This window comes from Sardina pilchardus, chromosome 10 (assembly GCF_963854185.1).
Source record: "Sardina pilchardus chromosome 10, fSarPil1.1, whole genome shotgun sequence".
NCBI lineage: Eukaryota > Metazoa > Chordata > Actinopteri > Clupeiformes > Clupeidae > Sardina > Sardina pilchardus.
Genome location: NC_085003.1, coordinates 24,000,123 through 24,025,975, shown reverse-complemented (window position 1 = coordinate 24,025,975; position 25,853 = coordinate 24,000,123). Strand labels below are relative to the sequence as shown.

The window sequence follows — 25,853 nt, the reverse complement described above, 5'->3', positions numbered from 1 at the left end:
GTTTTCACTCAAGTTCGCCCTTTTTGAGGAAATATGATGTCTGTCTCTTTAAATTTTCGAAAGCATTGAAGGCGCCTAGCTTCCTGTATTTCCCGGTCACTCACTAAACCAATGCGGCGGCGAAGATGGCGGCGCTGGACAGGAGCTTCATAGAAATATGTGGATTTGAGAGGGAAACATTTTCACGGTTCCGGGATATCACTGTCAATTTAGGTAAAGCATTTAAGTTCTCCATGGAATGAATTATCATATGTTTAAATATAAACAAGTTGTCCCCTGATATACACGAGATTGAAGCAGTGACTTAACAACCACAATTGTGAATGCTAGCCAGTTATCCTAGCTAGCTCGTTAGGTGACCTAGCTAAATAGCACAATCTTAGTGCCCCATTCCATGCCGATTATGTAGTACCAGTTTTCAAAGTTGTAGTATAGTTAGTGCATATAATGACAGATTTATGAAAGGAGTAAACTTTAGGTCGAGCTTCTAACGTTAGGCCTCCAGGTCTTTGATCCTTGATGTGCGCGCGCGCAGATGTATAAGCACATGTAGCAAGTTGACTTTGTTGAATTGTTTTCGTCCAGTCCGTCATACCTCACACGTTACCGTTAGCCACTTGAAATCTGACATAACCCGGTAGCCACCCCTAGTTTGCCGAATAGTAGTAATAATTTAATTGGTTGGTTAGCAGTAACCACAATTTCAGTTCGTAACAGGTGGTGTTCAATAGACGTTAGCGGATACTTATTAACATGTAGTTTGACCTAAATTGACAGTCCTGAAATTCATCTCAATTAGGCAATATTTCCCTTATATATTTTCTTTGCAGACATGGATTGTTTAGCACAGCTAGTATGCACTTTTTCATCAAAATTGCTCAGTAACTGTTTACATAGTGATGTTAAAATGATCTGATGGTGTACAACTCCTGATGGCACAATAGGATTGACTGCTCTTCCCGGAGGTGTCAAATGCCCAGACAGTGCAGGTGGCTTTTATTATGAAGAGAGTGGGAAGCTTCTGTCTGTCACAAGCAACAGATTTATACACTGGTAAGTGAAACCCCTGTGATGGCAGAATAAATATGCCAATAAAACCTTATACTTCTTAAATGAATATTCTTAGATGAATAATATGTTCTTGCACATACGCCACAAACATTTTTTGATAACATAAACGGCATTCATTATCGTGTAACTCTTTTGGTGAGTCATAAGCTAATCGGTTGTTTGACTTCTCCAGGTCCACGTCTGGGGACACGGTCCAGCTGGTGGAACAGTCACTGGACACCAACCTGCTCAATAATGCCGTGCGGCTGAAGATCCCCCAGTGCCAGATCCTGCCTGGCGGAGTGCACATCCAGGAGACCCTAAACAATGTCATCATCCTCGTCGTCACCAACCAGTCTGTCCATCGGCTGGCCTTGCCCCATCCCTCCCGCATGTACCGTAGTGTGAGTATTTTTTTGGGGGGGACATATTATCTGCGCAGTGTATTCTGTCTGTCTGTCTGTCTGTAAGCAGGATTATGTTAAACCTACTTACCTGGTTTTCATCAAACTCGATGGAAAGATGTCAAAGGAGTCCATTGCATTTTAGAGCAGATTCAAATCACTGGAAGGATTATTTTCACTTTCACTAATATTGTGCTGTATGAGCGCTTAGCCGTGGTGGACATGTGCACCCGTCTAGTTTGGACATTGCTTTTTTTTTCCTGACAAGCAGAGGGACAAATTGTTATTTTAGTAGACATTGAGGAATTCTTGCCATGTTAATTTCTCAAGGCAAAAGGGCTGCCAAATTTGTCAGAGAAGGGCCTCTCTAAAAGTATTTTAAGTGACCCAGTGCTATCTGGTGTACCCCCTCGAACACCTCTACTCCATCAATAAGTAAAAGTATTTATTAGGCTATTCAATTTTACTATGAACATTATTGTTAATGTAATGTTTATTGTCACTGTGGACAAAAACATCTGCTATAAAAGCATAAACGCAACCCTCTATCCTCTGGCCACAGGAGCTGGTCACTGAGCTCCAGATGCAGTCCATCTTCACGGACGTGGGTAAGCTGAGCCTGCAGGACCCGGCGCACAGCTACGTACTGCCCAGTGGCCCGGGCCTGCCCGCCATCAGCCCTGGCACGTCCTCCGCCTGGATCAGCCAGGAGGGAGAAGCCCTCTTCGCCCTGGCCTGTGCCTCTGGGGGCATACTGGTCGTTGCTCTGCCCCCTCATGACTCGCCAGGTAACGAGAGCTGCTGACTGTAAAGGTCGTGTGTGTGTGTGTGTGTGTGTGTCTGTCTGTCTGTGTGTGTCTGTCTGTGTGTGTCTCTGTGTGTGTCTCTGTGTCTCTGTGTGTGTCTCTGTGTGTGTGTGTGTGTGTGTGTGTGTGTGTGTGTGTCTCCGGGGGACATACTGGTCATGTCTGCCCCCTCACGACTCGCCAGGTAACGAGAGCTCACAGTAAGGCCTGATTTATAGTCTATGAAAGGACGGTTTGGCATGTACTTGCAATGTGCTAATAAATGCGTCCAATGTTATGCTACGCAAGTGTGAGTGCCATGTCATATGTTTATGATGTTGTCTGCATAGTTTGGGTAGACTGTGAAAAGGCACGCTTAAACATGAGCCGTGTTGTTTTATAGAGGCCATGAACCAGCTATAGAGCTTGTGTGTGTGTGTGTAAGTGTGTGTGTGTAAGTGTGTGTGTGTGTGTGTGTGTGTGTGTGTGTGTGTGTGTGAGTGAAAGTGTGGGAACGTGGACTGACCCCTGCATATGTTTGTTACAGGCACAGTGACCACAGTGGAGCTGAAGCAGAGCTCTGTGATGCAGAGACTGGCCGGATGGATGCCCACTGCCATCAGGTTTGTGTACTTTTTTTTACCCTTTTTTATCCCTAGTAAGAAATATACCCGTAATTTCCCGACTATTAGCCACGGCTTATACATTGATTTTGAAAAAAATCTTCAGCTATGGGGTTAATACAGGGGGGGCAGTTAATATGGTGTTAATGTGGTTTTGTTTCTTTTAACTTGCATAAAACACTGTCTTGCGGCTTATACATAATGCGGCTTATATGCGGGAAATTACTGTACACAATGGCTGTTTAAAGAGTCAGCTCTCTGTAGCATGTTCAAAAAAGAATAGGCAAGTATTTCTGCCATTATATTGAGTTGTGTCCAAGGACACTGTTTTTGCATCTAAATTATAAAATGAAGCAAGTTCTGTGAATAACCTAGTCCAATTCAGTTATTTCTGAGCACACGGTTATGTTATGTCTAAATTGTAAAATGAAGCATTGAGTTCTGTGATAACTTAGTCTGTTGTCATGATGTTATTCTAAAATGAAGCATTGCGTTCAGAGGTCTATTGCGTTGTGTGATAACTTGGTCTGTTGTCATGGTGTTCTTCTCCTCAGGGGGGACCAGAGCCCGTCGGACCTGGCCCTCAGTCTGGCCGTGAGGCAGCTGGAGGACGACACCTTCATCTTCGCTCTGTGCCAAGACCACAAGCTGCGCATGTGGTCGTTTAAGGTCAGTGCTGCAAGACCCGTTCGGTTGGGGTACGGTGTGGTTGGGCGTATTGGTATGGTGGTTTGAATTCTTGGTAGATTATTTTGTTCAAAGCAACGCACAACAATAACAATGCACATCATCATCAATAATGAATGGTTCAATTAGCTTAGATTTACGTAAATAGATAAAAGCCACCCAGAGCCATCACTGTATTTTCACAAAATGTGCATTCTGCATTTTTGTTCCATGTACTAACATGCGTGTTAATATTTAAAATAGGACTGATTTTTTTTTTTGTTGTAGCATGTTGTGGTTGACCTCTCAAATTACGTTAGATGGATGATTTTTTTTTTTTTTTTAATGAAAAACCCTGTAAGTCTGCCCGTCTACCCAAAGCAAGCCTGTAGTCCTGTGATGCTAAAGTGCGTCTATCTGCCCTTCCTTACCTGCAGGAGCAGGTGTGCCTAATGGTGGCGGACATGCTGGAGTACCTGCCGGTGGGCCGCGGCGAGGTGAAGAGCCTGCCGGGACAGGGTCACCGCCTGCGTCTGTCCTTCTCGTCCACCACGGGCCTGTGCCTCGCCGTCTACCTCGGCCTGCCCAAGCGCGGACAGTTCTGCGTGCTGCAGCTGGTGGCCGACAACAACCGCTACACGCTGGATCACCTCTCCACCCTCTTCTCCACACAGGTGTGTGTGTGTGTGTGTGTGTGTGTGTGTGTGTGTGCGTGCGCAAGAGAGAGAAAAAGAGAGGTTGTGTGTGGTATTTAGTGCTGTATGTATTAAAGAGAGCAAGAGAGAGGTTTTGTGCGTGAGAGAAGACACAAATGTGTTTGTGTGTGTGTGTGTATATGTGAGAGTGAGCGAGAGGTTGTGTGCGTTACAACACATTTATTCTTCCCCCACATGGCATGCAGTGTAATGGACTAAAATACAGTAGGTTTGCTAATTTGCTAGCAAGTGCTTCAGTTTGAGTTAAACTTCTGTCTGTTTCAGGAAACACTGGTGGACTTTGCCTTGACATCTACTGACATCTGGGGTCTTTGGCTGGACGATGACAACCAGACGGTTGTGAAATACATCAACTTTGAGCAGTAAGTTCCACAGACTCACAACCTTCAATTGTTCTTATTCTGACCCACCGTTTGTTTGCTGAGAAATCAGTTCAAGACCTCTTCACTTTTCGAACTAGTCGGTCACTGTTGATTTCACCTCTTCACGTCTGTGTGTTTGATAGCAACTCAGCTGGCCTGTGGAATCAGGTGTTCATGCATCCTCCTCCAGACGAGGAAGTCCACATCGGCATCGACCAGGACCCACGGGTGAGTGTGTATTGTGCTAGCCTGCCAGGCCATTGATAGGCGAGGCTCCAAGGTGTGTTATCATGGCTAACACGTTTTATTTTCTCAACAGGAGGCCTACCTCGAAATCCTCTTCTCCCCTCTTCAGTTCACTGCCATGGCTATAGTCAAAGCCTTACAGGTAAGACCTGAGATTGTGTCTTCAACTGAAGCACCACAAGGTGTTGAGAACTGGTTGCGTGCCCTGAACTGTCCTCATTAAGGGAATATAAAGTGAGTTAATTGATGATCAGTACTGTGATCAGTAGTGCTAGCAGAAATTCTGACTCAACCACCCCCCATTTCTCTCCTTTTGGAAGCGCTTAGAGACAGGGATGCCTATCCTTTGGATGCGTTTAGAAACAATGATGCCAATGCTTATATTATGTAGGAACTTTTAGGATGATTGTATTCTGACCTATTTCTGCTAAACTCTTTTTTTACAATGAATGAATGAATGAATGAATGTTTCCTGATGTGTTCTACCTCCTGACCGTGTAAATGTCCCTGAGGGCATTTGTGCAAAGTTATATTGACAGACAGGATGGAGTATTCTCAAACATAAAGGCTTTAATCACTGTTTTTTTTTCTGTTCAGATTTATAAGAGAGGCACAGAGCGTTTCCTTGACCTGCCCTGGGAGTCACTGAAGAGGGAAGTGACCCTTGCAGTTGAGACTGAGGTGAGGCCATCTGTTTCTCGCCCTCTCTTTTTTCTCTCTCTCTCTCTCTCCACCCTCCTGGGTGCTTGGGTTTGCTAGAAAAAGCACACGGTAGTAGGGGTTTCATTAACTGGTCAACTATTCAAATCAGTAAAAATCAATAGTGGTGAAACCACTTTACCTTATGCAGGCCTGATAGAGTTCAGGCATGGTGCCTGAATTCAGGCTTGAGCTCGGCCATGTACGATGTCAAGAAAGGCTATTCTCTATATTGTCTTTGAATGTATTAGAGAATTTCAGGCACAGATCATTTTCTGTCTATCAGCCCTGCTTATGTCCCAGTGCGTTGTTTTCTTCTCCTCTCACCTGTCTATGTTCTCTGTGGCCTTGCCTACAGCTCCAGAACAGCGTCACCGAGTACGAGTTCTCTCAGGAAGAGTACCGCCAGCTGCAGGTGGAGTTCTGGTCCAAGTTCTACGCCTGCTGCCTGCAGTATCAGGAGGCCCTGTCCACCCCCCTGGCGCTGCTCATCAACCAGGCCACCTCCATGGCCTGCGTGCTCAAAAAGGTACCCAACCGCCCCGCCCCACCCCACCGATATGTGTGTCGTCATGAAACAACAGGCTGTTTTGTGCTGGGCGGAAATGACTGACCCCCTGATAAAGGTGGTAGTAAGAATGGACTGTGTTTATGTGGTGCGTTTCTACTCTTCTGAGCACTCAAAGCGGTTTAAAGTTATTCACACTCACGTTCACACTTATACCTAAACTTATGAATTTGGCAGTGGGCGCACTTCAACTTCAACTTCCAGTGTTCTGCAGATCTGGCTGAACGTGATGCTAATTTGTTATTGAATGAATTAGCCAGATCCATGCAGCTGCAAGATGTCGAACTCGCCCACCGATTTGACGCAACCAGAACAGAAACAAGGCAATGTGTGTTGCCTTATCCACCACTCCTGCTCTACGCACTCACGCCAAGCTGCACATTGGGAGCAGCTGGGAGATTTATGTCTTACTCAATGACACTTTAAGGACCGGGGCTTGGACCAGCAAGCTACTAGTTACCCAACGACTGCCCTACTTCCTAAGCCACCGCTGCCTCTGATAATGTTTGCTCTTTCTTCTTTTTTCCAAGGGATACGTGTCTTACCTGTTGCCATGCTTTGCTGTGGATCACCTGTACCTGTCTGCTGATGAATACCTGTTTTCAGAGGAGGAGACTCCGATGGCTGAAGGTGTGTGTGTGTTATGTGTGTCTGTCTGGCTTCAGTGAGGTCAGGTCGCTGCCTAGTGATTTCTGCTATGCTGTGAACAATACTTTATGGAGTACTTTAAATCCTTATAGGAATCAAATGTTTAGCTATTTACAGGGCCAACGTTGGCTTGATTTCTCTATATCAAGAAAATAATTCGGTCTGTTTTAGCTGTGCCTTGTGTCTTCCTTGTTATGCCTTTTCTCTGTTGATACTCTGTTAATCTGTCTCTGTCTATCTTATTTATCGTGTGCGTGTGTGCGTGTGCGTGTGCGTGTGTGTGTGCGTGTGTGTGTGTGTGTGTGTGTAGACCCTGAGGTGGGCCGGGACGTGCTGCAGCTGGTGCACTGTCTGCGGCTGGTGAGTGAGAGTGTGCAGGGGGACATGGCCTACGACATGGAGAAGGCCCTGGACCACCTGCAGTCCCCGGAGAAGGCTGCCGAGCAGGTGCTGGAGAGCATGCTGGCCAACGACAGGTCAGTGTCACACACACACACACACACACACACACACACACACACACACACACATTTAGACAGACACACACACACACACACATTGATGAAGACATACACTGATGCAAGTGTAAGCATTTACCAGATGCTGCAGATCTATTGGAATAATATGACAGATTGGCTTATTAATTGGGGTTGGTGGTGGGGTGCCTAGAATTTGAATTGACCTAAATTGCAACCAGATGATATCCTTAGGTTAGTGTTTTTTTTGTTTTTTTTTTGTTTGTTTGTCCATAACGGTTTGTCAATTTCCATAATGCTTGTCGGCCTGCAGTGAGAACATCATAGAGGAGATCCAGAACAAGCTGCAGGACATCCGTAACCCGATGGTGGCCATGTCCGTCCTGCTGCGGGAGATGGACCTGGAGACGGACGCCGACACCGGCGCGGAGGGAGCCGCACTCACCGCAGGTCAGACGCACACTCTTATCCCATCTGACCCATTTCCTGTCGGTGTCGATGCAAACGCTTGTGTAGTCTGGTCTGATCTGGAGCAGGATTCCCACGGGTCATTCCAATTTTTGGAATATGATGGAATTCTGGAAAGTCTATTCCAGACACGGAAAGTCAGTGAAAAGTCGTGAAACATTTCCACGCAGAACTGGTGTATATCTGGTTATTAGCTTTACGGCTTCCTTATTCTAACTTTGTTTATTCCCTGTCCATTTTTCAATTGACTGGTTGTGTGTGTGTGAACTCTTGTGGTGGTGTGAGCTTGACGGTGTCTCTGTCTCCCCCTGCAGGCCGTTCTCTGGGCGTGCGGATCAGCCTGTCGCAGCTGTACGGCAGCAGTGTGGCCGTGCGGGTGGTGTGCCAGGCCGTGTGCCATCTGGCCCTCACGCGCGCCATGCTCTGCAGGGACCTCCTCATCCTGCAGCAGTTCTACCTCCGGCTCGGGGACAACGTGAGTGAGCGCGCACACACACACACACACTATACACACGCACACACACACACACACACACACACACACACACACACGCACACGCCTCCAGCTCCACTCTCACACGCACACAGATGCAAACTACCAGCGGACAATTTGCTTACAGCGTTCCTGTGAGTGATCGTCTCGAACGTCGACTATCTCGACTGTCATGCCAAATTTTCATAGTTATACAAACCAATGGAACAAACAGTCTCTCACATATCCTCACACACATCTGTGTTGCTGCAGCGCTGTCTCTAATTTGCCTACGAGGTCCTTCTCTCTTTGTGACCTCTTTACTGAGAGCGAAATTACAATTTTACTTGTAGCTGAGCTGTTACGTAAGATCAGATCAATGACATGCTATCAGGACTGCCTACACTGAGAAAATAATCATGCCTCATATAAAAGTATTAATAAAAAAGTATTAATTTAAAAACACACAATCTGATAAATTCTTAGTAAAAATGTAGTTTTCAAGGCCTTTGAACCTGGCTGTGTTAACCGGCGGTGGCGTATTCCTCTGCCTGCTGTGTGTGTGTGTGTGTGTGTGTGTGTGTGTGTGTGTGTGTGTGTGTGCGCGCAGGTGTTCCTGGGAGGCGGTGCCCAGTTGCTGCAGCTGCAGCAGGACCTGATCCCGCGCTGCTCCCACCTGCTCTGCTCCTACTACCTGCTCAAGAGGATCAGCCAGAGCGTCTCCTCCGCCGTGCCCCTCGACATACTGTGAGTGCCCCAGGAAGTCAGGAACCATGACGGATTACGCATTCTAGTAGATTCTCTTTGTTGATAATGAAAGTTCAAAGTTAATTGTCATGTACTCATAAATAAGCATAAAAGCATTAAAATCCATTGTGCTCAAGTGTCCATTCATCTTCAAGATTAAATGAAAATAAAATAAATAAGAAACAGATAAAAACAAGAAAAGGATGGAGAGAGAAGAATATATGTATGCCCTGTGGGAATGTATATTACTTTAGTATTCAAAAGACACTTAGGTTAGTGTATAATTGATTAAAGTAAGGTCATATTAGTCCTTAGGTCAACATTCTGGATTTTCACCCCTCTTTGTCGACAGGTTTCAAATTTATGTAACATTTTTTTGTCTTGTCTTGGGCGATCTTGTAAATGTGTGTCTTTCTCTTTGCCAGCGATGCCAATCTTCAGCACCTGTCCGTACTTGAGCTGTCCGACTCCCCTGCCCTGGCGCCCAACAGATCAGGTTGGCCAACCTTACACCCCTCTCTGGGTTCTCCCCCATCCTGTAATATTGTTGGCATTGGTCTCTAATGCTGTCCCTTATCTTGACACTCTTTCTTTCTTTCTTTCTTTCTTTCTTTCTTTCTTTCTTTCTTTCTTTCTTTCTTTCTTTTTCTTTCTCTCTCCCTCTCTCTCTTTCTTTCTCTCTCTCGCATTCTCTCTCCCCCCTCTCTCTCTCTCTCTCTCTCTCTCTCTCTCTTTCTCCCCCTCCACCCCCCCCCCTCTCTCTCTCTCTTTCTCTCTCTCTCTCTCTCTCTCTCTCTCTCTCTCTCTCTCTCTCTCTCTCAGTGCTGAATCCCCAGACGGTGGTGGAGCTCTTCTACCAGAACGTGGCGCGTAAGATCATCATGTCCCAGGTGTACTCGCAGCAGGAGGCGCAGGCTGGTCAGGTGCCTCTGCACTGGCCTCAGATGGCGTCCAGCGTGGTCACCAGTCTCTCTCAGCTCCTGTATCCTTCACGCGCACAAACATTCAGCCCAGTGGTGTATTGCCGCCTTTTGTGTAGAAAGTATAAAGTAGGGTTCAGGCCAAAGATTCCCGACGAGACGAGACGAGCCACGACGTCCTAAAACCTTGCAACTGCGACTAAACCTATTGATTGCTCTGCGGCAGGAATCTTTGGTGTGAATTTGGCTTAAGAAGTTCAGCACCAGCCCCTTGCTGAATATTCTAGTATGCAATTAAGTGGGATGTTCTACTGCCTCTTAGCCTGGCTATCACCAGAGTAAGCTCAATCTTTTAAGATTGAGCATTAGTCTGGGGAGTTTGCGCTGTATTTCTGCTGCACAAGAGGAATGATCCAGGTAGACAGGAGGCAGGAGAGATAACTGCCTCTATCAGTGTCATTGAGATGCTGTGTGGAGATGTCTTAAAGCCCAAACTGTTGTGCCCTTACATTGCATTACCCTCATAGCTGGCCAAGCAACCCCGGCTTCATGTTCCCTGAGTGCCTGATGGGAAACTGCCAGTACACACAGCTTCAGGTGATTGGGAGCTCGACTTCATTCACACGTTTTTGCATAGCTGAATGAATGGAGTGTTGTTTTTTTTGCATCTTACTGAGACTTCTGTACCTCTGAGTTAACCCTTGTTTTTGTGTGTGTGTGTAACAGGAATATGTGCGTCTGATTGGGCCCTGGTGTCAGGTGAACGTGGGCTCGTGTCGCTTCATACTGGGTCAGTGTTATCTGGCCACTGGGGAAGGACAGAAGGTAGGCAGCAGAGACGAGGCACTCCTCAGAATCCATTATGATGGAACACCACACCAGGGAACTTCAAAGCATAACCGCAACATTAATTATTGATGGGTTAAGGGAATTTCTACGAAGATTTTAATGAAGTCATTATGAGTGTTATATAGTGCAATAATCTAACGCACATATGAAACTCCTGTCGTGTGTGTCTGTGTGTCTGTGTGTCTGTGTGTCTGTGTGTCTGTGTGTCTGTGTGTCTGTGTGTGTGTGTGTGTGTGTGTGTGTGTGTGTGTGTGTGTGTGATGGCCTGTGCTCTCCCCTCAGGCGCTTCAGTGCTTCCAGGAAGCGGCGACTGAAGTGGAGAAGGAGGACTTCCTGTTGCGCCTCTGCGCCACGGAGGACGAGGAAGCAGCAGCCAGCGCCCCTCGCCTGCAGTACTACAACAAGGTCCTCTCACGTGAAGGCTCTTTACTCAACAGTGTTAATGACTCATGTTAGAGCAGCATATCACATTCAGTTTCTGTTGGCTTGTGAGATTGTTTACCCTGTGTGTGTGTGTGTTGTGTGTTGTTTTTTTGTTTTTGTAGGTGCTGAGGTTACTGGAGGATGTTGGTTTACCTGAGCTGGTCATCCAGTTGGCCACCCTGGCAATATCAGAGGCAGTCAATGACACCAGGAGTCAGGTAGGCCATTGTAGTCCATTGTAGTCCATGTGTAGGAAACGGGCTCGTACCCTCCTGGTGTGTTTGTGTGTGTGTTGCACTTGACTGCCCCATGTGAGTGTTTGTATGTGTGCGTTCTACAGGCAGCTCTCTGGACACGCATCTTCAAACACCATCTGGACCTGGGACACAACAGCCAGGCCTACGAGGCGCTGGTCCAGAACCCGGACCAAAGCAGGTACTGGCCCACTGACCTGTTGCAAGAGTTTATGGACTCCTCATGAACACTACCGGTCAATAGTTTGGGGTCATGTGTCCTATCTTACTCCTGGATGGAGGACAAATAATATAATTTCCCAAGAAGTAGGCGATTGTGCTTGTCTGTAACATCGGAGTACTATTAGTATTAAGGTACATGGTAGGGATGCACCGATCCGATATTTGGATCGGATATCGGCCCTGATATGAACAAAATAGCTGGATCGGGGATCGGGAAAAATGAGCAGATCCATGGGCCGATCCGAATTTAATTTCGTTTCAAAAAAAGGCTGAGGCATGACGCGCAACCAGCCATTTAGCGCCGCTGTAGCAGCAGCTCACTGCTGCGGGTTGGAGTGTGCCTCACCTCACTGTGTGCTCTGAGTGTTTAAATTCATGGATGGGATAAATGGTACTACTAATGTGAACCAGTACTGTTAGAGGCAAGTTCTGAGCATCGTGATGTTTTTGTGTGTTCAGGCAGCTGGACTGTCTCAGACAGCTCGTGGTGGTTCTGTGTGAGCGGTCCCAGCTCAAAGATCTGGTCCAGTTCTCCTACGTCAATCTGCACGATGAGGTCAGTATACACACATCCTTCTATGTTTATATTTGATACTTGTGCCTCTGGCACTATGAATGCTAGAAGCCCACGACATGCAAATATTCTTATTCCTGCTGGTCCTGCCATTTTGTAGGTGGTCAGTATTATCGAGTCCCGTGCCAGAGCTGTGGACCTCATGACTCACAACTACTACGAGCTACTCTACGCTTTCCATATCAACCGCCACAATTACAGAAAAGGTGAGCTTTGTTGTCAAGGTCCACTGTTATATTAGGCTTTTTGCAGTTTTTCTTGAATGAGTAAGTGACCATAACGTCCACCTGTCTGTCAGTCCCAGTTAGTACAGTAATGTCGTCTTTCTGTCTGTCTGTCTCAGCCGGTACAGTAATGTCCACTTGTCTGTCTCTGTCTCTCTGTCTCTCTGTCTGTCTCTCTGTCTCTCTGTCTGTCTGTCTGTCTGTCTGTCTGTCTGTCTCAGCCGGTACAGTAATGTCCACCTGTCTGTCTGTCCGTCTGTCTGCCTGTCCCAGCTGGTACAGTGATGTGCACCTGTCTGTCTGCCTCAACCGGTACAGTAATGTCCATTTGTCCCTCCCTCTCTCTCCCTCTCTCTCTCCCTCTCTCTCTCTCCCCCAGCTGGTACAGTGATGTTTGAGTACGGCATGCGGTTGGGTCGGGAGGTGCGCACGCTGGGCGGTTTGCAGAAGCAGGTGAACTGCTACCTGGCTGCGCTCAACTGCCTGCGGCTCATCCGGCCCGACTACGCCTGGATCGTCCAGCCCGCCTCCGGGAGCACGGTCAGTCCACACACACAGAATACACGTCCACCATCCACCAATGTTGGTAGATGACCCCTGTTAACACTCCAGATGAAATGGTCTACTACACCACCTTTGCATGTTGCCGTAGCTTACAATACACTCAGATGTCAAACTAGCTTTATTTACTGATCGATCTCTGTCTTTCTATCTGTTTACAGTATGAACGTCCGGGTGCGTCACCGAAACGGAACTACGATGGCGAGTTTGCCCCTGGCCCAGGTAAATCTTGCATGCTGGCACTTTGCACGACTTTGGCTCTTGCATATACATACGTGTGTGTGTGTACACACACACACACACACACACACACACCAATATATATAGTCATGGCTGAATTGTAGGCTTAACCTAACTCTGTCTTTATTGTCTTTCAGTGAAGCGTCAGATTGACATCTTGGAGCTGACGGACCTGCAGAAGGAGTACCTTCTGGCCCGCAGTCGCCTCACTCTGGCCCAGCAGCACCCTCCCTCGGCAGCCATCGCAGGTGAGTGCTCCGAGACTGGACCTCAGTCTTCAGCCCAAATAAGGGTCACACTCTCACCCGCACCACTTGGATAGTCTGCCCACAGATACTCAGATTATCAACACACCTATCTGTTGACACTTTTACTGGTTAAAAATGTTTTATTTAGGAAGCGTTTAGTTCACTGCCTTTAGCTAATCCACTGTTTGCGATTTTGGGCCATAGCATATACCGGGCCAAGCTCTGTAGTGGTGTTTTAATGCAGAACAAGACCCCGGGGTCAATTGTTGCTGGAGTTATGTAAGGGATAATGTATAGAACGGCGGTCATTATGCGCGTCGGGGTTCTGTTCATCCTGTCGGGAATTATTTTCCGATAATGACCGCCGTTCTATACATTATCGCGCTTATTATATGGCTACTTGCCAAAACGAGAAAAGAAACTTAACTCAATGTGTCTTTAGCAATGACTTGGCTACCGTTTCATGGCTTTCGCTACAACTAGCAGAGTGAACCCGTTGCCATTGGCAGCGGTCATTATACCTTCGGAGCGGTGATTATGCAAAAATAACTGACCGCAGGACGTTGGGGAGGCCCATTCAAAGTGAATGGGAGCTCTCAACATTCTAGAGAGCCGTATAATAAGCTTTAATCATTTATGACCAAATTCAGAGGTTGGATTATTTTTTGTGATTGCTCAAGAACAACAATATTACGTACTAAATGTGAACAGATGATCTGTTAAGTTCTGTGTGTTGACTGTTTGACTGTCTACTCAAAATAAGTTTAAATGATGTGTTGAGGCTGTTAGAATGTTAGAAGTTAAGATGATGGTTCATACAAGAACTATGCTGAAGATCATAGAAAATATGTTTGTGCTGATAGATTGAATGTGTGGCTCATGGTGTTTTTATGCCGTTCACAGGAAGTGCCTCTGCAGTGGAGATGGTGGCGTTGCTCGTTCAAACGGGGCTCTTTGACACGGCGCTCTCCCTCTGCCAGACGTTCAAGCTGCCCCTCACACAGGTCTTTGAAGGCCTGACGTTCAAGTGAGTCCGCCTGTCAATGCCTAGATTGTAACGGGAGTCTTTCACTGTCTGAAAGACTGACGTCTGATGTGTGTGGTAGCTGCCATCAGTGTATTAAGGGCTGAACGTTCTCCTCCTCAGGTGTATCAGACTGCAGTATGGTGGAGAGCAGAGTCAGAATGAAGCCTGGACCTGGCTGGCAGCCAATCAGCTCTCTTCCGTCGTCACCACCAAGGAATCCAGGTTTGTTTGTGTGGCTTTCTGATAATATGACTCAAAATAGAACAACTATTCGAACAAGGCAGGACGTTCTCATTGCCGTGTTGCCCTCTGTGTCTTGCAGTGCTACTGACGAGGCATGGCGGCTCTTAGCCTCTTACCTCGAGGCACATCCTTCCCAGAATGCTCAGCACCACCGGTGTGTCATCAACAAGCTGCTCTCACATGGTGTGCCACTGCCTGATTGGCTGGTTAATGCTTACAAGGTGAGACCTCCACCAACTCATTCTGGACATTGATTAACTGTGCTGTATTAATGTTGAGGGACAATCACTGAGGAGGTTTTCCACAAACTCGCCAGTTTCGGAATCTTGAGAATAACTTGGTCTCTGTGTTAATACAGGGAACCAATGACATACTGTACAGGCAGAGTTATGGTCTGTAGTAGTTTCTACCCTAAAAAAAAACATGCTGGCCATTTAGGTGGTGCAGTAGAAACTACTAACTTATCACTCCAATATCTTTGTGATATGATCCCGTTTGCCCATGTCACTCATTGACTGAGTCTCTTTTGACTTTACATCCAATCATTTGAGTGCAACAGAGACCATTATGGCCTAATGATATATGTGGTCATTAAGAAAAGAGATCCATCATCACTATATCAAGTTTGCTGTTTGTGTGTGTGTGTGTGTGTGTGTGTGTGTGTGTGTGTGTGTGTGTGTGTGTGTGTGTGTGTGTGTGTGTGTGTGTGTGTGTGTGTGTGTGTGTGTGTGTGTGTGTGTGTGTGTGTGTGTGTGTGTGTGTGTGTGTGTGTGTGTGTGTGTGTGTGTGTGTGTGTGTGTGTGTGTGTGTGTGTGTGTGTGTGTGTGTGTTGTGTTCAGGCCGTGGACACTGCCGCTCTGCTGCGTCTTTATCTGAAGTTTGACCAGCTGGAGCCGGCCACAGAACTGGTGCTGGAGTACGTTGATGCTCTTCTCGGAAAGGGACACCAGTACTTTGGAATTGAGGTAACTACTGATTGTACTGTGTGTTGTGTTCTTCGGTCCTTGTGCACGTAGAAACTTTTCTGATACACTTTTAGTTGTTGACGCCATTGTAATAAAGCTGCATCTGTATTCACACATCAAAATATTGACATTTTGAGCCCAGCTTATCTTATCGTTTATAAATCCCCTCAATGAGGTTAGCTATAGGACTCCTCTGTGGCTTTCCTAAACGTCCCCCCACTGTCCTTTTCTGTGTTCCAGAAACCTCTGTCAGCCACAGCACCCGTTGTTTGGCTTCCATACACGTCGATAGATCAGCTGTTGGTCAGTCTTGGGGATACTCAGAATATGAAGGTGAGTGGTTTAGGCATGGCTATTTTGTGTTTCATTTCCCACATTAATAGAGATCTGTGGGTGGTGGAAAATTATCTCTTCACTCTTTTTTTTCCCTTCTTTTTTTTTTAACTATACTATTGTGTCCCATAGTTGTTTGAGAAGTTGAGAGCCAAACTGGAGGAGTATCACGAAGTGGTGGAGAACGCATCCAGACACCGAATCCTGACTAGCCACTAGCCCCCAGCCACAGAACTGCCTTTCCACATGGTGTTTCTTGTTTGTCCCTGGTATACCCTCGTTTTCAAAACAACAAAAAAGTACAACCAAATAAATATATTTTTGTATGGGTTAATGAAACGGATAACTATTTCTACGCACTTGGCTGAAATATGCCCTGCAATGTCCTCAGTGATTGTGTGGATTTATGGTAGTCAGGGCTCAAGTGTCAGTAAGTGTCGAGTGACAGCAAAGCACTCTGATGTACAGTATGTATTGTGTGAAAGATCTCCAACAGCTACTTTCATGTGTGTGTGTGCGCGTGTTGTTTTTTTATTGTAGATGTATGTGACGTCATGTCTTGGCTCTCTGTAATGTACTCTACCTGTTCCCTTCAATCAGGTCTGTTGTAAATTGTGTAAGGAATGTAATAAAGACTTTTCCACATGGTTACATTCCAAGTCCTGATTCTTTATTTTTTTCCCCTCTAACCTTGTTGTAAAGGGCATTGATAACCCAGTTCCTTAGCCACTACGCTAGCATGCAGTAGCCTGACAAAGTTGTGAGTTCAATTTTCTGTTGTGCCTTTGAACATCTCTGGGGAGAGTGTAATATGATTGACATGTGGAAGAAGCATCTGCTACATGTAAATTTAACTTTAGAACATTAAAGGGACACTTCGATTAGCATTAAGCTTTCTACCTTTAGAAAACCAGTCATCTTTTTGAATGGTCGTGCATCATTCCCTCAGTTTGCCATGAGATGGGAGAAATACGGATTTTAATGAAACCCATGAATAGGACTTCCTGCTTTCAATGATGTAAAATTATGATTTTTACATTATTGAAAGCAGGAAGTCCAACATTGAAATCCGTATTTCTCCCATCTCAAGGCAAACTGAGGGAATGATGCACGGCCATTCAAAAACATGACTGGTTTTCTAAAGGTACAAAGCTTAATGCTAATCGGTGAAGTGTCCCTTTAAAGCTGCAAAGCTTGGTTGGCCTATATACACCATTGATGCTGCACAAGGTTTAACAGCGTGATTGTTTTATGCCTGTTGATGCAGTTGTAGTCATGCAAGGGAAATTTGTTTCGTCATAGCATTAGCATCCAGAGTCAATCGCTCAGATTCCCTTATAGTTAAACTGCTGTTAGAATATGAAGTTGTATACAGATCTCCTTGTGTGGAGACAATATATGCAAACTTATGACACTGACACGTGCATTATAAATGCTGGTTATTTTACTAGACTGATCAAGTCATCATCCAGAATAGACTTGCTGCAATTAGTCAACATAATCGACTAAGTCAATGTTGTTAATATGCCAAGCCGACATCAATATTTCTAATGTACATGTGAACTAATAAGAGTTGATTTTTTGAGGAAAATTTATCAGAGTAATCAACAAATTAGTCGATGGATTAATCATTAGTAGCATCCCTAATTCAGAAGTATCTCTCAACACGTGGAAATGCATAATCCAGGAAAGACAACCACTAAAGGGAGTACAAATCGAACAAAATAAACATTTTATTGTGCCAAGACGAATCTACCGTATGCAGTCAGAAAATTGACGATGTAGTGTACCATGATATTCGTACATACTGAAATGAAGACATCCTGTGGTCTCATTTCATTTTGGAAAGAAAACAAGGAATGTTGGGTCAGTAATACTGATTTGTACCATATGGGATGGACAAGGAATGTAGTCCAACCTTGTTATTAACATAATAAAACCAATACACAGGCACTGGAAAATGAGTGTAAGAATAGTAGCATTATATTACCATAGGAATAAAAATAAATGGTAGAACGACGAAGCACCTGGGTTCTCCTCGAGTTCCCTTCTAAGTGGGCACTGGATAGCGTGGGTTGCTGTGCCACATGTACGGAGCTGTTCCAAGTACTGACTGTTTATGTATAAAAAAAATAATAAAAATAAAAACAAAAGAAACTGGCGTCCAGTTCATGGCGTTTAAATAGGCACGTGTTTGTGTCTCACTTTAAGACGTCTCTGGCCTGGTCTGTGTCTATGTCTGTGTTTGTGAGGCCTCTCACATGGGCAGGTCCACGCTGTTGTGGCGTGTTTTCCTGGAGGTACCGTCGTAGCGGGGCAGTGCTTTCTGGAGGCTGGACATGGCGGCCGTGCGCTCCACGTCGATGACGGCGTACAGCTCCGTCCGGCGGGTGGGCGTGTGCGGCAGCGGGAGCGGCGAGGTGGGGGTCTTGGGCGTGTGTGGGTTGCTGGAGTCTGAGCCAGCTCCACCTCCACCTCCTCCACCTCCTCCTATGCGGCCGTCCGTCTCCACCTCGATGTAGTTGAGCTGCCGCTGGCTGGGGTCCATCGACCGGCGGAAGTCGAAGTTGAAGACGGTCGGCATGGACCGCTGGTCCCGCCATCGGGCCGACTCGGGGAGCCGGGCGCTGAGTGGCGCCGTCACGTTCTCCGTGTTGATGTAGTAGTGCGTTGGGTCGGGGCTGTGCTGGCGGACCTGCTGGTAGTGGTGGGGGTGGGGGTGGGGATGGTGGTGGTGGTGCGGGTGGGGGTGGTGGTGGTGGAAACCGTTAAGCGAGGGCGTCTTGGGCTGCTCTTCGTCCTCCTCCTCCTCGTCCTCTTCCTCGTCCTCCGAGCCGGTGCGGGGCACCTCGCGCAGTGGCGGCAGCGCGGGCAGGTTCTCGTAGTCCAGCAGGGCCGTCCGGCGCAGGGCCGAGTTGTTGACGTTGACCGGGTCCGGGGTGAGCGGGGGCGGCCGGTGCCGGTGGCGTCGAGGGTGAGACGACGAAGTCGAGGCCGTCGCTGCTGCTGCTGCTGCCGCCGCTGCAGTCACCGTCACGCTGCCGTTACTGGGGGGCTCCGGCTCTCGCGGAGCGGGCGTGGGTGTCTCCGCCTCTGACCGGCTGCTCTCCCTGGTCGCCGCCGTCCCCCCCACGCCATGACCGCCGTTGGAGCTGGGGAGCTCGTCATCCTCGCTGGGCGAGTCGTCATCCTGCTTCTGCTGTTGCTGCTGCCGTCGCTGCACCGGCGTGGGCCCCAGCACGAACCTCACGCCCTCGGGCTCCAGCTGCACGCGAGGCCCCGGGTCTGGGGGAACGTCCTCCGGCTGGCCGTCGAGAAACGGGCAGGGCGTCTCCACGGGGGTGGTCCCCACGCCAGGGCTGGAGGGCTCGTCCAGGAGTCCCGTAGTGTTCACATACGTATGGGCCTGCACAGGGACACAGCACAAACAGGTCAGACCACTGGACACAGGGAGCAGGAAACTTACGCAAGACTGTGGCTGTGCACTGGTCTTTAGGATGATGCTCCCCCCAAGACTGTATAGATCAGTTAGCCTATATCTAGCGTATATCTAGAAGGAAACTATAGGGTAAAGTTTTAACCCACTTACAGTAGAATATGCTAAGCTAGGCTAATGGTGTCAGACTGGGTTATTGCACACTATATCCTACTTATCTAACTGGGGTAGACAGCAAGTAAGATCATTTCTCAAGAAGAGTGTGAGGAAGAGTAAAAATAGCATTAGCCTTCCATGAGAAGGTAGTGCATGAATAACCATTTAAGGAACAGTAATAATATCAGCGCAGTAGCATGGCCATGTTGATGCAATTATAACATTTATTCCTAATTGCCATTCTTTCAGAACAGGCGCCGGCGCTCACCCGTGAGGCCTCGTCCGGTGCCAGGAGCGGGTGAGTGGACTCTTCGCCCACTGAGGGCAGACGGGTGCTGCCCACAGACGGGTGCCGGCTGGAGGGGTGCGACGAGGCGTCACCCAGAGACGGGTACCGCAAGCTGCCGTTGGGTAACGTGGGAAGAGAGTTCCCTGGAGCTGCAGACAAACAAAACACATCACATAAAAATGAATGAGCGAAAGAGCAATTTACAGGCAAGACTATCAATCAGGTAAGTCACTGAATCTGGCTTCATCAGGTGAGGCCAACAACCAAATAAAGTAAATGCAAGTAGAGGTACCTAGCTAGCTCTCCCATTTCAAAGACGTTTAAGATTCGGTCCACAATTTGGTTGCTGGTTTTTGTATCCTCTATCCAATCCAATCAAATGATACCCCTCCCTTCATTCAGATGAAACACTGCGTTCACTGGTCCCGTGGACATTGTAAAAGTGACCAACAACCAACAATAGGTAATACTGTCTGTCTTAGTGAGTGGGTGAGTGAGTGTGTGAGTGGGTGAGTGGGTGGGTGAGTAGAACAACTTGCCACCCTTGGAAAGAGTGACACTGGCAGCGAGGGCAGCCGTGTGCAGAGGAGCGGCTCTTACTGGTGGGGGTGCGCGGGGGCTGGGCCTGGTCCAGCTCTGGCTGCGTGTGGTTGGGCTCGAACACCGGCTCCTCCACCACGCTGATGCTGTTGCTGTGCATGATCTCCTGCAGCATGTTGAAGATCTCCTCGGCCCGGGCACACTTGAAGGCGAAGATCCCTGCGGACGACACGCGGTGTGAGGCAACAATGGCAACAGGAGGTGGCACGGAGAACGGGCATGCGCACAGACACACACACACACACACACACACACACACACACATCAAAACAGCAGTTGTGACGACATCACAGACTGACACCAGCACCAGTCCAAGGGAGAATACAAGGCTCACTTTTGACAGCTAATACTTTTAACTAGGAGGATAGAGCAAAATACCACAGAATACCACAATGGAAACACCACAAAAAAAAGTATGTGGCAGCATGATCAAACAGGACATCCAACTAAAAATGCAGCACCCTTGGCCCCAGCTCACACTCCCACGGGCTGCAGCATTTTACGCAGATGTCACTGTGCAGTCTGGGAGCACTTGGGTCAGTGTGTTGGGGGGGAGGGGGGGGGAGGGGGATAAGAGGAGATGGTCACAACAAGCCTGATCTTACTGGACTTACCGAAGCAAACAAGTCTTTCACCCCAGATCTTGAGTTTTATCCTTTTGAAAGCATGGGTCAAAGTTGACAATCTTCCATTAACAACTACAAAAGAGTTCACATCAGCAGCACATAGGGCCACGACTAGTGATATTCCAGATGGATTTTTCAAGATTTTACCGGGTGGGTTTCCACATCGCACAATATGTACACATCAGCCAAGCATTCATGTCCTCATCTGATCAAATTACTATTTTAGGAAACCTTGAATACTATTTTAGGAATTCAGTAAGCATAGTAGACAGCTCTCTCACTCACACACACAATCTCTCTCTAAAAGACAAGTAATGTCAACTCATCTTCCCAAGCTAAGGGTTTAAGGGGATTAAACAGCGAGCGGTTGAATTATCGACGGTTCGGCTCACCTTGTCCTGTCTGGCAGCGTCGGCCACTCTCGAAGGAGAAGAGGTTGGAGTCGTAGCCATAGCGACGCAAGCACAGGTAGGGCCACTTGACGGCCTCACACTTGCGGGTGCGTAGCACCAGCTCAACGTCGGTCAGCTCCATGATGCCAGCACCCAGCTCATTTCCGTCATCGTCAACATTGACCACCTGTGCACCACACACCTCTACATTACAACCAAATCTGTCCAGGTGCAGATATATTCCCACGTTGCACATTCACACAGATTTACATTTCACTATTACAGGTACTTCTAACTGTTATAACCGTGTATGTGACTATTAAATCTCTCTGAAGCTGAATCTAAAACAGTGGATGTCCATTTTCACTCCTGCTGTTCTTCTTGGGCAATCTTACCTTGAATTTACTTTGGTGATTATCAGGAATTGACTCTTTATCGGGACAGCTACAGCAGCTACCCATGGCTTTTCTACAGGTCCATTCGATGCCTGGGATAACAAGGCAAAACGGCAATGAACACAATATCAGACGCCAAGATTAACATCAGTGAATAAGTATTGCCACTAGAAATTTGGCATATCGAAAAGGTACAGGATAGCTTCATTGCAAAAGTCAGGACACAGACCTATATCCAGCCATCAGTGTTCCCTGTTCCTTCAACATCAGCATAACAACCATGCTTCAGATATTCTGTTGTAAGAAAGTGAGTCAGAAGACAAGGTTTCAGGAGGTCAATCAATTATCAAGAATTCACAAACAATAACAGCACCGTTATACAACGTTATCTTTTAAATAGAAATGAAAATAAATTGTGATTATCTAAACCCTCAAAACAGTGTTTCAAAGATTCAGGACATCTAATTTCACCAATGCATCGATCTCAGTGGTCACGCAGTGACATAAACATCTGCAAGGATCCAAGGCTGACCCTCTTGATATAATTAGGCAAGGAAGACATATAAAAACTGAAAGAAAACTTAAGTGTTTCTAAAATGGCCTATGGAATTCTTCAGTCAATTACAACACCATTTGCTGCCTAACAAGGTATCGGTGGACTCATGACATGAGTTTTCTCTAGTGTACATTTTAAACGTCAAAATAATGAATGAAAGTCAGGTAGCGCATCTAAAAACTACGCCCACTACAAAAGTTGTTCGGAGTATAACTATCCTCTCTAGGCACTGGTTGAGTAAACAACAGTAACCAATGTTTAGGCAACATACTAAAGAAAACAAATAGAAGATAGACATAAAAAAACATAATCAGACCACCCAGTTCCTTGTGCATTGCTAACGTTAGCTGACATAATTGGATAATTAACTGCACTAGTCTTGTACCCTTAAAAGTTAACAAACTTACACAACGATACACATGATCGTTATATCCATTTTCTAAACAAATGTGCTCTCTGAAACATACTGACGGTAACTTAATCAGCGTTGGGTGGCTAAAGTTCTTTTGTGCCGATTCAGTGAATCACGGCCATTTTTAAGCATACCATAATCGTAGGGCAAGCTAACTATAAAGCTATATGACCAGAAGCCGAAAAACAAGCCTATGTAAAGGGGGGCCCCAACGCCGCCTCTTGAAGTGGCGAGTCAGTTTACAAAAGTTTCCCTCTGACTGAGCTTGGTACCCAAATCAGAGAATGTTACACTTAAACGTAATGATTCCTAATTAGCCATCAGTAGTTAGCAATGATAACTTTATTTTACTACCGTTCATCGCTGCCTTCATCTAAAGTTCCCTTGCATGCTTCCACCAAATCTTGATATCATCAAAAAAAGTGAACAAATAACGTTAAATGTTGCGTATTTGTTTCAGAAATGATTATCTTTGCTTTCCGCTAGTAAGATTACAATCAATTTACAACTCGCCTGGTTTCGACGGAGATGGCTAGCATTTCTTTCTAGCTTCACACTATGCTGTGGTCGCACAGTTTAGCCATCCCACATTGAGACAGTCCATCTTGTAGTTAGCCTATCGTACGTAGGATAGCTTGCTACAAAATAAATATCGCTACCATTTATGTTGCCAGCTTGCCAAGTTATGCAACAAAACACAATACAAAAGAAAAAAAGAAACACTTACATTGGGAATGTGTCAAATAGCAAATCCAGTCGATATTTTGTCCTAATAGATCCGATTCGGTAGGTTGTTTACTTAGTGGACTATTTTTTTCCAGCTAATTGGCTACGATACTTCGGCTAACGCTGGTCTTGCAGATGAATTGAGGGGTCGGTTCGCATTACCAGGGCCCAGAAACATCCATCGTTTTTTCAAAACTGTCTGTCTCAGCTGGTTTAGCAGAGATAACGAAATGCATCTTTATCCTAGAGGCTAATTGCAATATATAAAGCATGAAACGTTATCCAAGTTGCTCTGCCATCTGAAAAGCCATCACTTAAATGGAAATAATCCGATGGGTGTACTAGCTTAACAGCAACGTTAGCTTGCTAACGCTAACGTTAGCTTTTCAGAAAACACAGTAATCGTGTTTCGAAATTACCTATCCAACGCATCCTCTTTCTCATAACAAATTGCTATCTTGTCTAATTTACCGTTACTATATTTTGTAGTCAGTACTAACATCTACTCATTTCCTTACGTTCACAAAATCTATCTAAATAGCTGATAGCTTCCTTTACAAACTCGAACAAGTTTCGGCTGTAGTTAGTTAGTTAGTTCTGCGCATGCGTGTAGAGGGCGTAGCGTAAACTTTTGCAGAAAGAAGGAACCTGGAACTGGTCTGGAAACTGGTTTCGGGATTATTTTGTACGAGGAAGATATTTTGTCACATAGAAACTCATCTATACACGAATACACGTGTGTTGTGTTTCTGGTTTGTCCTGCCAATTCCATTACGCCCTCTCCCATTAATATGTTGTAGAATGTTGCGACAAGGGTGTAAAAGAATTCAGATGCCCTCTAGAAACGTTTGACCTTTCTCCTCTGGTGTTAGATTTGCGCTTTTGTTATCTTACCCTAATTTGGTAATTTTCTTGAGGTAATGAGCACATAGCCAACATTCCTGTGGGTGACGTTCTTAAGTAGAATTTGCCTAGAGTGTATTTTAATGAGGGGAAACGTACAGCACAGAACAGAACTTGGGACAACAATTTAATTGACCCTTCCATATCCCTCACACATTCCATCAGGCAGATGCTGTGTCCGGCAGCAGCAGGGTAGCCTAGACCAGGTAGGCAAGAGACTTGCTGGAGGAACACATCAAGAGATATAGAACAGGTAAATATTGCACTTGGTCAAGCATTCAACTTGGCCTCTACCATTTATCACAGCTACTACTCAATGCAGAACTTGAAATCTCACCTATTTCTCCCTGTATTTTGAGATCTTAAGTTTAACTTGATTTAGACTTAAGTTGAGACTAAACGATGGCCCAATACCGAGCAATCACCCACCATAGGTGCCTCTCATGCAGCGTTTACGTCCTCCCTCGCTCCTCCGGGCCTCAATTCTCACTGATCTACATAAAGAATGATGGGGCGGCAACAATGGGATAGTCCCCTTCTTCTATCTTTCTTTATGTAGATCAGTGAGGATCGAGGCCCGAGGAGCGAGGGAGGACGTATAAACGCTGCATGAGAGGCACCCCATGATGATGGAATCCTCTTGACTAATGCTGGCAAAGTGGAAGACCCTTTTGGCTTTGACCAGCACCGGTGAGGTGGAGGACCCTTGGACTGGAAGCGGCACAGCGCCCCCTCTGGCTGAGCAATCCGGAATACTCTTGGGCTGAAGCTGGAGGTAGAGAACAGAGATGCTGATGCAGAAGACTAGCCTGACGAGCCAGACCCACATCAAGATGTAGGGTCTGGACACTCACCGTAGACAGGGCTCAATCGGAGGGGTGGGATAAACAGTTGTCTTTCAAATTCCCTCCCCGCAATAGGATAACGCTAAGCGAATCATCTTCTTGTTTTCAAATAACAGGATGCGTTACTGTCGCAACTTCTGGTCGCATGTCAGTCACCATTATGTTAAGCCCTGTGATTGGATCGCTGGTGCTGGGGGTTCTCAGCTCCCTGCCTCAACGAAGCGTTGCTAGACTGCCCCGCCAGCCAAATTACATTTGCTGCCGCTAGGGGCGTCTAGATTTCTAGGCTAGCAGAAGACTACCTGGGCTGGTAAAAGTACAGCAGCACTTGGCCTGCAGTGAGAATCCATCCTGACTAGTGGCAGCAGTGTAGCCTCAAGATGCAGGGGTCCTGCATGTCAGCGAACTTGTGCATCATCTCCTGGTCTCCAGCCTGGACTCGAATACAGCACTGGCTTTCTCACTCTGATGCCAGCTTTTCCTTTACTGTCCTCAGCTGGGTGT

At 46.5% G+C, this 25,853-nt stretch overlaps 2 protein-coding genes across 2 annotated transcripts; one reads left to right on the top strand and one right to left on the bottom strand.

The window, feature by feature from the left end:
- Nucleotides 1–108: 108 nt before the first annotated feature.
- Nucleotides 109–16,664, top strand: nup160 (nucleoporin 160). Its single transcript, XM_062547180.1, has 35 exons — nt 109–213; nt 945–1,053; nt 1,244–1,454; nt 2,017–2,242; nt 2,787–2,862; nt 3,417–3,531; nt 3,966–4,202; nt 4,509–4,606; nt 4,750–4,834; nt 4,926–4,994; nt 5,450–5,533; nt 5,910–6,080; nt 6,650–6,749; nt 7,078–7,243; nt 7,557–7,693; nt 8,026–8,186; nt 8,794–8,930; nt 9,356–9,426; nt 9,753–9,912; nt 10,378–10,447; nt 10,577–10,675; nt 10,982–11,104; nt 11,245–11,340; nt 11,463–11,557; nt 12,058–12,154; nt 12,273–12,378; nt 12,776–12,936; nt 13,119–13,179; nt 13,335–13,445; nt 14,349–14,472; nt 14,593–14,694; nt 14,795–14,936; nt 15,555–15,680; nt 15,921–16,013; nt 16,146–16,664. Exons 1-35 carry the CDS (start codon nt 126–128, stop codon nt 16,230–16,232), a joined length of 4,194 nt encoding a protein of 1,397 aa, XP_062403164.1. The 5' UTR covers nt 109–125; the 3' UTR covers nt 16,233–16,664.
- A 1,064-nt stretch (nt 16,665–17,728) lies between these two features.
- frs2b (fibroblast growth factor receptor substrate 2b) lies at nt 17,729–24,197 on the bottom strand. Its single transcript, XM_062547181.1, has 7 exons — nt 23,603–24,197; nt 22,137–22,201; nt 21,908–21,999; nt 21,513–21,699; nt 20,495–20,653; nt 19,874–20,043; nt 17,729–19,419 (listed from the first exon to the last, which is right to left on the bottom strand). Exons 3-7 carry the CDS (start codon nt 21,971–21,973, stop codon nt 18,271–18,273), a joined length of 1,731 nt encoding a protein of 576 aa, XP_062403165.1. The 5' UTR covers nt 21,974–21,999; nt 22,137–22,201; nt 23,603–24,197; the 3' UTR covers nt 17,729–18,270.
- Between the last annotated feature and the right edge of the window lie 1,656 nt (nt 24,198–25,853).